Source organism: Glycine max, chromosome 10 (assembly GCF_000004515.6).
Source record: "Glycine max cultivar Williams 82 chromosome 10, Glycine_max_v4.0, whole genome shotgun sequence".
NCBI lineage: Eukaryota > Viridiplantae > Streptophyta > Magnoliopsida > Fabales > Fabaceae > Glycine > Glycine max.
This window is the reverse complement of record NC_038246.2, coordinates 44,227,551-44,242,491: the sequence shown is the minus strand read 5'-3', so window position 1 is coordinate 44,242,491 and position 14,941 is coordinate 44,227,551. Positions and strand designations below refer to the sequence as shown.

Here is a 14,941-nt window from a genome sequence, read left to right as displayed (position 1 = left end):
TTTGAGGCAGATATTTCAAACATGCAGACATCATGGATGCATGAACGCAATGATTCCTTTGGTGGACACGCAAATCCAAATAAAACAGCCAACAGATTTATGTTTGGTAATTATCATGAAACAAGACATCCTCAATACGACACACACTATTCTCTAGGAGCCAACAGATTTGGGGTATATATTGATGGGTTTTATGTTAATTATTTTTTGGCTAGCTAGCTAGCTACGTACGTTCCAATTCGACACCCAAAGTACCGATCGAGCATATATATGGTTGAAGGTTGAGAAGTCTCTATCACATGCTAAGATATCTGGCACTTTTGGAAGGGTCTTGCAGCATGTCACGGCCAGATAATATTCTTTTGCATTATCTTTTAGCACCTTTCAGAATATATCACTCAAGATTTAATTTCCAACAATTTTGTTTGAATTTAATTTAATAACAAATAAAATCAACGTAAATCAATGGAACTTAGTGCTTTTTATAGCCTTAGTATTTTAGTAATTAAGTATTGATTTTGTTTAAAGGCGTTTAGGGATGAGTGGTAGTGAATCTTTGGTTGGCATCTTCAACATGTGAGTGTTGTCCTGATATATAGTATTGAGAGTATCTTTTTGTTCCACTATTTTTTTAACAAAAAAAAAAATTATTGATTTCGTTTGAGATATTTTTTTGACTCACTTGTATTTTCTATATGAAATAATTTTACTCAAGATGATATAGTCTTGTAATAGGAAGTCTTTTTCCTATTGTTTTAATAAATATTCGAACTGTACTTTTTGTAAGACAATAATATCTTTCGTCAGTTGGTGTTATCAAATAAACAAAAGTATCATAATTAAAGCGTCATGCGTCATTTGTCATTACATGTGTCTAAAGCCAAACATGACGAGAATATTGATCTGAGTAGATAGATATGTTCGAACTCAGAACAACCATCAATTCGATAAATCTAATACAAATTTCCGGATTTAATATTTTCTTAAAAATGGAAATAAATTATAGTACTTTTGTAAACAAATTAAACAATAGTTTTTACTATTTCTTGTAATAGTCATTGGAGAATATCGCGATTTCACATTCCTCCCAGTATCATTTCACACCCTCTGGATCGGAAGAGTGAAATTACGATATTATTAATTCTGGAGTGTTTTCTTCTTTTATAGTAGTATTGTTCATAGTATTTTTTCTTTTTTTTAAGAATTGATGTTATAAAAGTTCTATTTGAAACATAAAAAGGCATGTTTACTACATCAATCTAAAAAACTTAGGAAAAGTTGTTTCATTATAAGTATAGTTTATGTGAGCTCTTATAAAGATCTATTTTTTATTTTTACTATATTATATTTCGTTAAAGAGTTTAAAAACTATAAAATATTTTGCTCAATACCAAAACTTTTACAACTCTTTTTATAAAAAAAATGATTTTCAAATTCTCCACATAATCACTTCTAATGGATGTAACTTTAAATATTTTTCATTTTGAATCATTTTATCAAATTTATGAAATGCATTAAATTAATGTATCAATTTTATGAGGAATGAATCATGTTTTGATATTCTATTTGTGGATCAATTATGATTATATTTGATAAGATATTTCAATTAGTTTTTAATTTTTTTATTAATTGAAAAATTCATTTGACTGTTTGATAAATAAATTTTTTTAATAGTTTTTAATATTTTTTAAAACATTACTTGAAATAATGTTTTTTAAAATATTAATTTTTAATTTTTTATATTTTCTTTCACTTTTATCTTTGATATATTTATTTATTTTTATTGTTATTATTTTTAAATAAACCATGATATTATTATTTTATGTCATTTTACACTTTTTAACTATAACAGTTAATTTTATTAAATATTTTTAATTTAATAAGTTAATTTTTGAGCTTGCTTTCAACTATCAACTATCTTTTTATTTTCTAGCTAACATGTTAGTTTTTAATTTTTAACTAATTTTTCAATTAGTTTTATGAAACATGTGTTGCATCCGTTATCAAATTACTCGTCTTTAAAAAAGATGTTATAATTTTACATAAATTTTAATGTTATGATAATAGGTAAGTTTTAATTAAAAAATTCTAAAAATAAAGAAATTTTAATGTTATAATTCTAAAAATTTTAATGTTCTGATAATAGGTAAGTTTTAATCAAATTACTCACATTTTATACAATACTCTTACAATTAATAATAATTTTCTCTCGCAAAATACCGTGTTTTATTTTATTTTTTGTCTATAAATTAAATTTTAATAGTTTTTTTTAATATGTCAGTAACTGAAGATAATCTTGTATTATAATTTAAACTGTTCATTATAAATTTAAAATATATTATTTATATGTCCAAAATAATTCTACTATAAAAAAATATTTATCTCATAAATGTATAAACCAAAATAATAATTAGTGATTAATAATTAGTATTAACTATTAATATTTAATATGATTGCTGAGTACCTGCGGTGCAAATTAGCCGAGTAAGCAGGAGAGGACTAACATGAGCGGATAGACAATGTCACTCACAAGTCATAACATAAACGAAAACCACCGTTCTCTTTCTCTCTCCAAAAATTATACGGTGGGTTTGAACTTCGAACTATGAAGGGCGAAATCATGCACAGTACCATGCAGTTACAGGTTCTCCAATTCACTTCTTCCTTCAATTTTCACTTTGCATTTCGCTATTTTGCTCAATTCATGACCTTATAGTTTTTCCAATTGCTTCAATTTTATGCAAAAAATTCACCAAATCTCTTACCCATTTTTAGGGTTTTTGAAAATCTCAATGGACACTACCGCTGCACGTGATTGAGTAGAATTAGCCTCCTGCTCCAACTTGCATTGCTGTTTCAAATCTTCAATTTTCCTTTTTTATTTTTTACTTTCATGTAATGGGTAGTGTTGAAATCCCCAATTGGCTGAAAGGGTTGCCCCTGGCTCCGGAATTTCGCCCTACAGACACTGAATTTGCCGACCCAATTGCTTATATTTCGAAGATTGAGAAGGAAGCTGCCAACTTTGGGATTTGTAAGATTATCCCACCGTTTCCCAAACCTTCAAAAAAATACGTTTTTTCCAATTTGAATAGGTCACTCTTGAAGTGCCCTGATTTTGGTCCAGATAATAGTTCATTAGGTGTTTGTAATTCATCGAAAACCAGTTCTGGGGATGGTAGTAGTGACGGGGTGTTGCGAGCCGTGTTTACTACAAGGCATCAAGAACTGGGGCAGAGTCAGAGTGTGAAAAAAGCCAAAGGGACAGTTCAGAATCCACTGTCAGGTGTTCATAAGCAAGTATGGCAAAGTGGGGAGGCTTATACTCTGGAGCAGTTTGAGTCTAAATCGAAGTCTTTTGCGAAAAGTGTGCTAGGATCGGTGAAGGATGTTTCTCCTCTGGTTATAGAGTCTATGTTTTGGAAGGCAACTTTAGAGAAGCCTATATATGTAGAGTATGCAAATGACGTTCCTGGGTCTGCTTTTGAAGAGTCCAAGGGTCAATTTCATTATAGTCATAGAAGGCAAAGGAAAAGGACTTATTATAAGAGTAGGCTAGATAGCTCTGATTGTAAACAAACTGAAACGGGTTGCGTAAGAGATACCCAAACCGATGAGACCAAGGTTGCTTCTGTCCAAAGTCATTCGGACACATGTTTGCAGATGGCCAAATCAAGTACAACTGTGTCAACATTTTCATCAAATGATGATTCACAATCTTCTAAGGAAAAGAGTTCAGATGCCAGCAATGAAATGCAAGGCACTGCTGGTTGGAAGCTTTCAAACAGTCCTTGGAACTTGCAAGTTATTGCACGCTCGTCTGGCTCACTAACACGTTTTATGCCTGATGATATTCCTGGTGTCACGTCACCTATGGTATACATTGGTATGCTGTTCAGTTGGTTTGCTTGGCATGTAGAGGATCATGAGCTTCACAGCATGAATTTTCTTCACACTGGCTCATCAAAGACCTGGTATGCTGTTCCTGGAGATTATGCCTTTGCTTTTGAGGAAGTCATCCGCACTGAGGGTTATAGTGGTAACATTGATCACTTAGGTATGTGAATGCCTTGACTATTACCTGATTACGTTTGATCTATATGTTTGGCATGACATATTAAGAAAAGTGTGTAGTGATTTATAGCCATTTTTTCTTATATTTGCTAGTAAATGGGTCTCCTGTTTGCATATATGCCTGCCTTTTTAACATCCACTCCTGTGAATATTTATCTTATATGAGGATGATCAGAATTTTTTTTGTTTGAATTCAAACCTGATCATCTCATTGACTCATTTTTGTTTCCTTTTAGTTGATCCATTTTATTCTTAAGGTGGTTGACTGCTATAACTTCCACAGTGTATTTGTAACTCAAGTACAGTTTCTTTTCTTGCCAGCTGCTTTGAAACTTTTGGGTGAGAAAACGACTCTTTTATCACCTGAGGTAATTGTTGCATCTGGGATTCCTTGTTGCAGGTCAGTTGCTTAACATATATTCTTTTATGTTATGAATATCTTGTGATGTTAAATTATATGCTTACAACTTATTATTATTTAAAATATGTAGTTAGAGGTTGTTGCTGGCATTTCTGCCGAATATCCCATTCTCTTTCTTGAACTTCAAACTTATGTATGTGGTGTCTTTCCTTTCTAGGTTAACTCAGCACCCTGGTGAATTTGTTGTGACTTTTCCAAGAGCTTATCATGTAGGATTCAGCCATGGTAATTGTTTTGAAGTTTACGCACGTTCCTAATATTTGCGGAAAACTGGTGTTGTAGGTGTTTAGTCTATGATTGATGGATTGATTGTACAGGTCTTTCTGCAATTTGTGCTACAGAGATCTGTTTGACATGTGGTACATGAAGAATTTACATGCATATTGAAGACTACAATTAAAAATGCCAGTGTTTCTTAAAATGTTTTATCGGTTGAATTTTAGAATATCAATATATACTCTGTGGTTCTTGATAAGTAGAATAATGAGCATTTTTATTTTTTTAAATGTGAGGGAAAGTTTTTTGGCCATGCATTCTGAAAAGATATAGTTAAAACTAAAATATGCCAGTCATTCATATATCCTTTGATTGGTTGGTGATTATAAAATTAATTAGTTAAAGCTAGTGTGTGCCCAATATTTTTTGATGAGCAATGAATTAAGATATGTTTCACTACGGGAGTACAGGGATAAATGAAACATATCAGACATCTTCTACATATGCTATTATGGATAACTATGAACTATGATACTGGTACAATACTGGGATATTACATTTCTTTAAAATTAGGATACAATATGACAAGATATGGGATTGGCACATAAAAAATTAATATCGTCTCAAAAGCCACCCCATATTACATAACTAAAGATAAAACATGGTACTCTGTTGCTTCTTTTGGATATCCCACTCTTTTTTGGCTAACCAATGCTACCTTCTTATAACTATGTACTGCTAATGTATGGAATTAATATAGTATTTTAAAGAATGTAATTTGATGAGATAAACTTAAGAAACTGTGTAAGATATCTGGAGAGAAAGATAGAAGAGGATACTGAAAAAAGTGCAGTTTTTTTGAAAGTTGTGCATTCAGAGGGTTGATGTCTTATTCACTGCATAAAGATAATTTGTTTGTTCTGTTTTTCTTTAGTCTTTACTCTTTAATTTTCCTCTGGATTTGTTTTCTCCGCTTCTTTTCTTGGCTTGGAACTTTTTACTAGGAACCATTTTAACCACATAGTGGTTGATTTTAAATTTTAATCATGGCATCAATAGTAAAGAAAAAGCTTTTATCTGCCCATGGGATCTTAGAAACACACTACTTTTTTTATCCACCCTATACTGTCTTGTTAGGTCTCTTTCTCTTCAATTGTCAACATAATTCTTATTTTATATACCATTTGGTGAAATCAAGGTTTTAACTGTGGGGAAGCTGCTAACTTTGGAACTCCACAATGGCTTAGAGTAGCTAAGGAAGCTGCAGTACGCAGAGCTGCAATGAACTATCTTCCCATGCTTTCCCATCAGCAACTGCTTTACTTACTGACCATGTCTTTTATTTCAAGGTAAGCTAATCTTCCACCACTGCTTGTATACATAGATACTATACTGCTGTATGGAGATTATATTATCATTTCAATCAATAATTACCTCTTGTTTCTTTTCAATTATATCCTACTTACCTATAAAAGCTGGTGATAATCAGTTTTAACTTATAACTATTTGTGATTGCCGTTGGTGATTTTTAATTAATTATTGCACCAGTTGTTTAATGACATGAATGGATGGTAATATTATAAGTCCTTTGCTGTTACCATAACCGTATTCAAATTTCAAAATAGAGATGTTTGGGGCTTTATCAGCTTATGGGCCTGTTTGTTACAGCTTTTCTTGTAAAAGAATAAATTTTTTAAAATAATAATTTCAGGTTTTCATTTGTTTGTTTCAATTTATCAAAATAATCAACAGTTGAAAAGAATCTAAAATTTAATTAAAATCAAAAGCTATTTTGAACAGCTTCTCATAATAAAATCAGTTTTTTTAAGTGATTTTTATGATTGTAAACAAACATAAATTAGCTTTTTGTTTTTTATTTTTTATTTTTTTAGAATCTCCAAAAAAATAATCACTAGATTGTTTTATATCAGAATCACTTTTTTTTATAATCTGTAACAGACTTGCCTATATTTAATGTTCATATAAAACAGTTTTGAGAGATATTTTGGATTAAAAATGTAATATATATTTGGTTCAATTTGATCTTGAAGTGGAATCTTTCTGTTGGCTTTTAGATTGTACAGATATAAATATAGATCCATCTCCATTTCTTGTTTTTCTATCACAAAGATTGTTCTAACATTCAGAAGCATTATTGCAATTTGCAACATGTATTTTGCTTTTATCTAGGTTTCTAATGTCTTACATAATTTTTATTCCTCCTGATGATATGTTCATTTAATAGAGTGCCAAGAACACTATTACCTGGCGTGCGTAGTTCTCGTCTAAGAGACCGTCAGAAAGAAGAGAGGGAGTTTTTAGTAAAACAGGCTTTTATAGAAGACATGCTGCAGGAAAACAAGCTTCTATCCATTCTTCTTGGGAAGGAAGCAACTAAAAAAGCTGTTTTATGGAATGCTGATTTACTGCCTGATTCCAGCAAAGATTTTCAGTTGCCTGATTTAACTTCTACTACTGGATCCTCTATGGCACATATGTCAAATATTAGTTCTGCAGAAAAGAGTGGTCATTATCTGCTTGATGAAATGAGTTTGTATATGGAGAATTTGACTAATTTAGATCTTGGTGGTGATGATCTTCCATGTCACTTCCAAACTGATTCAGGAGCATTGGCTTGTGTGGGTTGTGGAATCCTTGGTTTTCCATTTATGACTGTGATACAACCAACCGAGAAATTGATAATGGAACTTCTTCCTGATAATCATCTAGTTCAAGTTTCCTCTCCAGACTCTACTGCTTGCGTTCATAGTTCCATCTCAAGTAATGCCTTCGTACTTTGTCATATTGTCTATATTTATATTTATTCTCTATCACATTTTCATTTGTAGGTTTTTATGCCTTTTTTGTGTTTAGTGGTAAAATTGAGCTTGTCAACTACTATGGATGTGCGAAGGTAGATGAACAACGCCTTATTTCTTCTATGAAATAATGAACCAAAATATTTTTTTATTCTCTTGCATTTACTGGAAATTCAGTATACTCCTTATCTCATTTTTTTAAAAGGCTAAAGATGAAATTTATTAATGACATACTCCTTTACTCATGATTAGGTGAAAAATAATGAAAAATGATTATATCAACTATTTACCATTTTGATTTGCATTTTCCTTTTTTATATTTATGAAATTACTGAAACTGACATGATGACCAAAACATATTTGATAAAAATGTAGGTTGAACTTTTTGAGGTAGTCCTTTACTTTGCCAATCAGATGACACTTAATATTGAAATGAGTTACTATGTGATCTGTTCTTCAGGGGATCTTTCTGTTTCCGAACTTTCATCAGTAAAGGAGTTGCCAGATCAATCATTAAACAAGTGCAATAAATGTTGGAACACCTCCAGTAAGTTTTTGAGGCCTCGGATTTTCTGCCTGGAGCATGCTGTTCAAATATTTGAGATGTTGCAGAGCAAAGGTGGAGCCAATGTGCTTATAATTTGCCATTCAGGTTAGTTTGCAGATTGCAAATATGTTTGCATTTTCATTCTGTAATAGTTGGGTAAAATCAATATCTAATTTTGCAAGAGATGTATGCCTTTCTGTTTTCTGCTGCTTTCAACTTCAATTTAGTAAGGAAAACTTGTGGCTCTTGGATATAACAATCTGACCAAAGTTTCAGCTATATAGGGTTTGTTGATGTATCTTGGAATATCTTGCATCTTGGATGATATCTTAGAAGTGGTTTCCATATTTCATGATTTTTTTCCTTATTTAATTAGGATATAATTATAGTATTATAACATAAATGAAGGCTAATTTTTTGTTTTTTGTATCACGTCTTAGCACATCAGATTAATATCGATTAGCTGGTCCCATTTTTCTCCTTTTCTTCTTTCCCTAGCTAAACCCTAAACATGAGTAAACCCTCAAATTAATCCTCAAAATTATGACTTGGGCATTTTAGTCCCTGAGGTTTTTCAACCCTCTGTTAATCCCTGACTTTACAAAATAATACCATTCTCCATAACCTGTCTCATCACTTTATTGCTGTTGAGTTCCTAAAGTCTGGAACTCTTTTGTTTGGTATATTCTGTTTTTCAATTGCTGGCTTTCACTGTTTTGTTGGCCATAACAAATTTTGGTCACCCTTTCCCTCTTCGATTTGTGTTTCATTTCTCATCGCTCCACCCACCTCACTGCTCTGGTATAGCATTTTTGGGGGTGACTGGACTGCGCCGCTATAAGAAAGTTGTTAAGAGAATTCTTATGGTGAATAATATCTTTGAAGATTTAGTCTTTAAATGAGCTGAATGTTGTGTGATCCATGTAGCTTACCTCATATAGTGGGATTAGACTTTTGTTGTTGATGTCGTTTCCTTATTTTATTAAGGACTAGTCTAAATGATCTTATTTATTATAAATAAGATTTTGTTATTTTTTCTGATAAAAAGAATATACATAAGAAATAATGCTGTTATTTTGTATCACATTGAATCAATGTCAAGTTAAGATTATTCATTCTCAAGTTTCTCCTCTCCATTCCCTGCATAAACAATATACTTTCTGCAGGGTCTAATAGAGATGGAATCCATGTGCACAAGTCAGCTGTTGATCAATATATAACTTGTGCTGCAATCCATGTTTATATCAATTTTTGTTATCAGTTATAGAAATGCAAGTTTTATTTTATAACTCTAGAAACAATGAAAAGCATAAATCTGTGTTTCAAATATTTAATATATTTATTTTTTTATACTTTTCTGCATTTTTGTAGACTACCAGAAAATAAAGGCACATGCCAGGGCAGTTGCGGAAGAGATACATAGTGCTTTTGATTATAATGAGGTTCCATTAGATACTGCATCCCCAGAAAATTTGACTTTGATAGATCTGGCAATTGATGGTGAAGAACATGATGAATGTGAAGACTGGACATCTAAACTAGGCATTAACCTACGGAATTGTGTCCATGCAAGAAATAACTCTCCATCTAAACAAGTTCCTTGGATACTAGGGACGCTGTTGTATGATAAATGCCTTGCTTCAAAATCTTTAGCTTTAAATTGGCAATCACGGAGATCTCGATCAAAAAGGTCAAGTTGTTTGGCTCAGACTAAACCGTGTGACAGTATTGAGAGAAAGAAGGAGGATCGGTTTTATGGAAGAATAGATGACTCCCCTGCTGAAAAGAAGCTACTTCAATATTCAAGAAGGAAGTTCAAGTCAAAGCAAAGGTGTTTCCCTGTAGCAAGCATGGTCAGTGAATTCCAAGAGAAGTCCAAAAATTTGTCAGCTACTTTGAATGGGGATCATAATAATTGTTTTTCTAAAACTGATCTTGAAGCTAAGAATTTCAGGAGTGATTATGCATTGTCATGTGTCTCTGCTTCTACCAAAATGTCTCCAATACATCCTGAAATCCAGATTGCTGAAATGCCTGCTAGCACGAGATTAAACGATGCTAAACCGCAACCTTCCAATTCCATTCCTGATCATACTTTAATGACTGAAGAAGTTGGAGCAGAGATTGAGAAGCAAACCATACAGGAATCAGATGTAGACAGAAATAATGATTTAACACTCGGTCATTCTAAGATGCATTGCAATACCAGTGTCTCAGAAATATGTGGCAAGGAGAGCCAAGGTTGTCAGGACAAGAAATGTTCTAGCTCACTTACAAATGCAACTGATAGAAATATTGAAATGATTAGAATTTCTGAAATTACAGAAGCAATTATCATCGATAGCAGGTGTAATAGCTTAATTTTGAATGGTGAAGGGCATCAAGAATATCAGTCTACCTGCAAAAGCAACAATGAGGAAGCTGCTTTATCACCTGCTTCATTGGTAAATCAATCTACCCTGGCATCTGTGGTTGGAAGTTTTGGAAGTCCAAATAATAATTATACTGCAGAAAAAATTAGCAGTCCTATTTTCCTAGAAAAGACAACTGAGGAAGAAATTGATTCTTTAAGCGAAAGGGACAAGGAACCTCTAATTGATGACAGACCAATTAGCGAACATACTCTAAAAGAAGTTTGTGAAGTTCAAAGAGAGCTTTATGCTTCTGCAGACTTGCATAATACCATAGTCTTGGATTATGAGATGCAACATGAAACTCAGGGTGGAAAAGATAGCAGAAAAGAAATAAATCAGTCAACTCTTGTTTCAACAATTACAAGAGGGGAATATGCTGAAGGGTTGAATGATGAAGTGATTCCAAAGTCTGTGGAGCAGTGCCAGATTGAAAATATGAATAAAATTAATGTGGAACCTGTTTCTAGCTATGTTGCAAAAGGTGAAAATAAATGTGTAACTTCATCAGAATTAGGATGTTCTGAAGTTTTAGTGGAAACCTATCCTAAAGACTCCTGTATTCAATTGATTTCAGATAAAGAAAAAGAAACGGAAATCCAGTCAGTGAGTATAATTGATGAGGAATTTTGCTCTGGCACAGATACATCGATAGATGACTCTTCATCAATCCAGGAATGTTCTAAAATTGAGAAAGAGAGCTGTGTTACAGAAAACATAAATGGAATCAAAGCCAATTTGTCAAAAGATAATAGGGAGCTGGAAAGCTGCGAGTTGACTACAGCAGTTCCCAGATCAAATGCCAGGAAGAATAAAAAGAGAAAAGTGAAAAATACAACGAAGAATCAATCCAATATTGACAACTTTATTAGAAGTCCGTGTGAGGGGTTGAGGCCAAGAGCTGGGAAGATTGCCACTGACAAAAGTGGGGTGGAAATCAACCAAGTTGACAAGGAAAATCAGGTGGCTAAAAGGGCAAGGAGATCTTCTGAAGGTTTGGTTCCTCACAAAAATAAAAAGGATGATGTTAAAAAGCCCCATAAGTGTGACCTTGATGGTTGCCAAATGAGTTTCAAGACTAAGGCTGAGTTACTACTGCATAAACGAAACCTTTGCCCACATGAAGGGTGTGGTAAGAAGTTCAGCTCCCACAAATATGCTTTACTTCACCAGCGTGTTCATGATGATGAGAGGCCCCTTAAGTGCCCATGGAAAGGTTGTTCCATGTCATTCAAGTGGGCTTGGGCAAGGACAGAGCATATTCGCGTACATACTGGGGAGAAGCCTTATCACTGCAAGGTCGAGGGATGTGGCCTTTCTTTCAGGTTTGTATCAGATTTTAGCAGGCACAGACGGAAAACGGGGCACCATGTGAAACCTCCTGCTTGAGAAGATATAATATTCATTTGTTAACTTTTTGTTCTCGCAACATGTGCATATTTGCAGTTAGATTGGTAAAAGTGAGGCATAGAGTCATGTCTGACCATAAGCATTCTGGTTAGTTGTAAAGTTAGGATAGAATGGTTGTTTTGTAGGTGCACAATATCCAATTCATTCGAAGGCAGTTAGAGTTGGTAACTTCAGAGAGTTTTGATCTTTCTCTCTTACTAGAATTCAGATCTAGCAACATCCTCTAAAGGAGGGAAAACTCTCCCTAGGAAGCTGCATCATGTTGGTTGGTCATGCCTATGATAGCTTTTGTTGATTGCCTGTACTTATGGTTCTTTTGAAGCAGTTGATAGGACCTTGATCTTTCAGGATATATAATTGTTCATTAGGGCTGTATATTACTTTGGATTAACATTATTTATTATTAAGGGGGACAAGAAAGTTGAGAGTAAAAACAAGGTATGTGCTCTCAATGATTGTATGTACTCTACCCTCTTCGCTAGTAAATTCAGTGGTTAAACATTCGGTTGACACTGCATATTCTAATTTGGTTGTCTACCCTTTTACGGTGTTTTTCATTAGTTTGATTTTTTTTCCAATTTTATCCTGTGCAATTTTCACCAAAATGTGTCAATTAATAAAATTCACTCCTATAAGGTGTATATGAAAATTGCTTAACTAGTTTTTTTTTTCCTTTGTTCAGAATTTTTAACAAAATAAGTTAGCATATTGATTGATTCTTGGGTATATGAGTTTTTTTTTTTTTACCTTTTTGTCCCATTCAACCTTTTAATGATTACTTGGGCAAAAAATCTGATTAATTTCTGGTTGCGTAGATGTATGAATATGCAAATTAGGACTTGTGTTATAGTATGATCTTCTATTCTTCGCCTACTGCAATTATTTTAATTTAAATTGTGAATATATTTATGTCAAATTCTACTTAAAAAGTTAACGATGATTAATTATCTAGACAGATGATTAGATAACCAACGAGTAACATAAACTTGGCGCTGACCAAATAGGTTGAAGAGCATAATAACACAGAAGGGCTCATGAGCTCTCTAAATGCTAGACCAATGGGGGATGTCATGGTTTGGATTTATGAAAATTAAATCAAATGTGTTTTAAAATTAGGGGGCTTCTATTCTCACTCCCAAAATTTCTATTGACACCCACGTGTGCTTAAATTTTGTTTTTTGGGAAATACCTTATTCGATCATATAAACACGATTTTATTGAAAAAATACACAATAAAATCATGTTTAGTTAATATATTAATGCTAATTGCAATACTCGAAATCCATTCATAATTGTTAGCATTCACAATAATAAAATTCTATTGAGTGCATAATCCTTGCGTTTAACTAAAAGTATTGAGTTCAAGTTTTAAGTATGTGTCAGTGTTAAGTATTCGAAAAAAAAAAATTATCTTTTAAAATAGTTTTATTTGATTGGAATGAGATTGCTTCTAATAAAATATACTTGTAATCTAAAAAAATTCACAATAATAAAATAAATATATGTATACATAACTAGTAATGCTAGATTAAGCCAACTCGGGCAAAATTATTATATAGTTCCGATATAATTTACAAACATTTGTAACCTAATATCCTTTGTCAGGATAATAATGTTAGATTATGCGAACATGGGCAAAATTATTATATAGTTCCGATATAATTTATAAACTTTAATTTTAACCTAGTATCCACTGTCAGGATAATGTAAGATATACAAAACAAATAAACAGGTGTAAGTATACTTGCCATGTATTATCATTTAATTTCATGTACTGATAATGCTCCCTACAATTTTAATATCCATCCTTTTAACCTACCCTCTCCATAGATTGACAAAGCTGGGGAGTCATCTGAGAAGATAAAGATAATCGATCTCAAGTTGTTTCCAAAACACTTAAAAATTATTTTTCATGTTGAACATAAATGAGTACTTAATTTCTTTGGATGTGTTGAAAACAAGATAGAGTTTCATGGGAAATGAAAGGTGATCGTAATAATTAAAATACGTACCGGTTTTTATAATATAATCTAAAAATATTTTTTGATATAAATAGCTACTTTTAATCACTACTGTGTTATACTAATCATAAATATTTGATAATATATATTTTAAAACGCTGTAAGTAAAAATTGTTTTTGCTTTTGAAAATATAAATTAGCTGAAAACTTATCGGCTATAAACTAGGTCTCAGCTGAAAAATTGAAAACTAGCTTAAAGTTTATATTTGAAATTAAATATAATATTAGGGTTTGTTCACGTTTTAGTTTTTTGCTTTTAACTAAAAAAAACTTGATGCAGCTTTTAATAAAATTTAAATATATTATTTTGTAATTTTATGTTTAACTATATATATATATATATATATATATATATATATATATATATATATATATATATATATATATATATATATATATATATATATATATATATATATATTCTATTTTAAACTTAAAGTAAAATCCATATTTTATCTTCTATATCCTTTTAAGATAATCCCAAATCTTTATAAGTTTAACTCAATTGATTGAGTATGGTATGTGAGTATTATAAATATTCTGGTATCATGTTTAATTTCTATGGATAAAAAAATCTCAAATCTCCTTATGAGATCTTTTTATTAATTAATATTTTTATAGACTAAGTAAATAAAATATTAATTATTCTTTGTATTTTTGAGATATTAAATGTATTTTTTATTTAACTTATTTTTTTTATAAAATATTACAAAGATCAGAAAATACAGACATTATAAAAGGATATAACTTTGTGACCACCATAGACTTTGACTTTTCAGTGGGATTATGAGATATTTTTACAAGTTTTGTATTTTAATATCAATTATATGACTAATTTTGGTTGATGATTTAGTCATATATTAAAAATTCTTATATCTTTCTTAAATTTGCATTTTACGAAAATCAAATTTATGTCACAAACTCAGGGTGTACCAAGTAAGTTACACCCAATTGTGTAAAGGATATAACTTTTATACCCATTTTTTATATGTTTACAAACATTATTAGTTGTAGATGTAGTA

The 14,941-nt window shown here is 31.6% G+C and overlaps 1 protein-coding gene across 1 annotated transcript; it reads left to right on the top strand.

Moving 5' to 3' along the window:
- Positions 1-2,514: 2,514 nt before the first annotated feature.
- On the top strand, positions 2,515-12,423 carry LOC100799861 (probable lysine-specific demethylase ELF6). The gene is made up of 8 exons (XM_006589354.4): positions 2,515-2,644; positions 2,776-4,057; positions 4,396-4,474; positions 4,653-4,720; positions 5,910-6,060; positions 6,957-7,492; positions 7,991-8,182; positions 9,449-12,423. Exons 2-8 carry the CDS (start codon positions 2,899-2,901, stop codon positions 11,875-11,877), a joined length of 4,614 nt encoding a protein of 1,537 aa, XP_006589417.1. The 5' UTR covers positions 2,515-2,644; positions 2,776-2,898; the 3' UTR covers positions 11,878-12,423.
- The last annotated feature ends 2,518 nt before the right edge of the window (positions 12,424-14,941 follow it).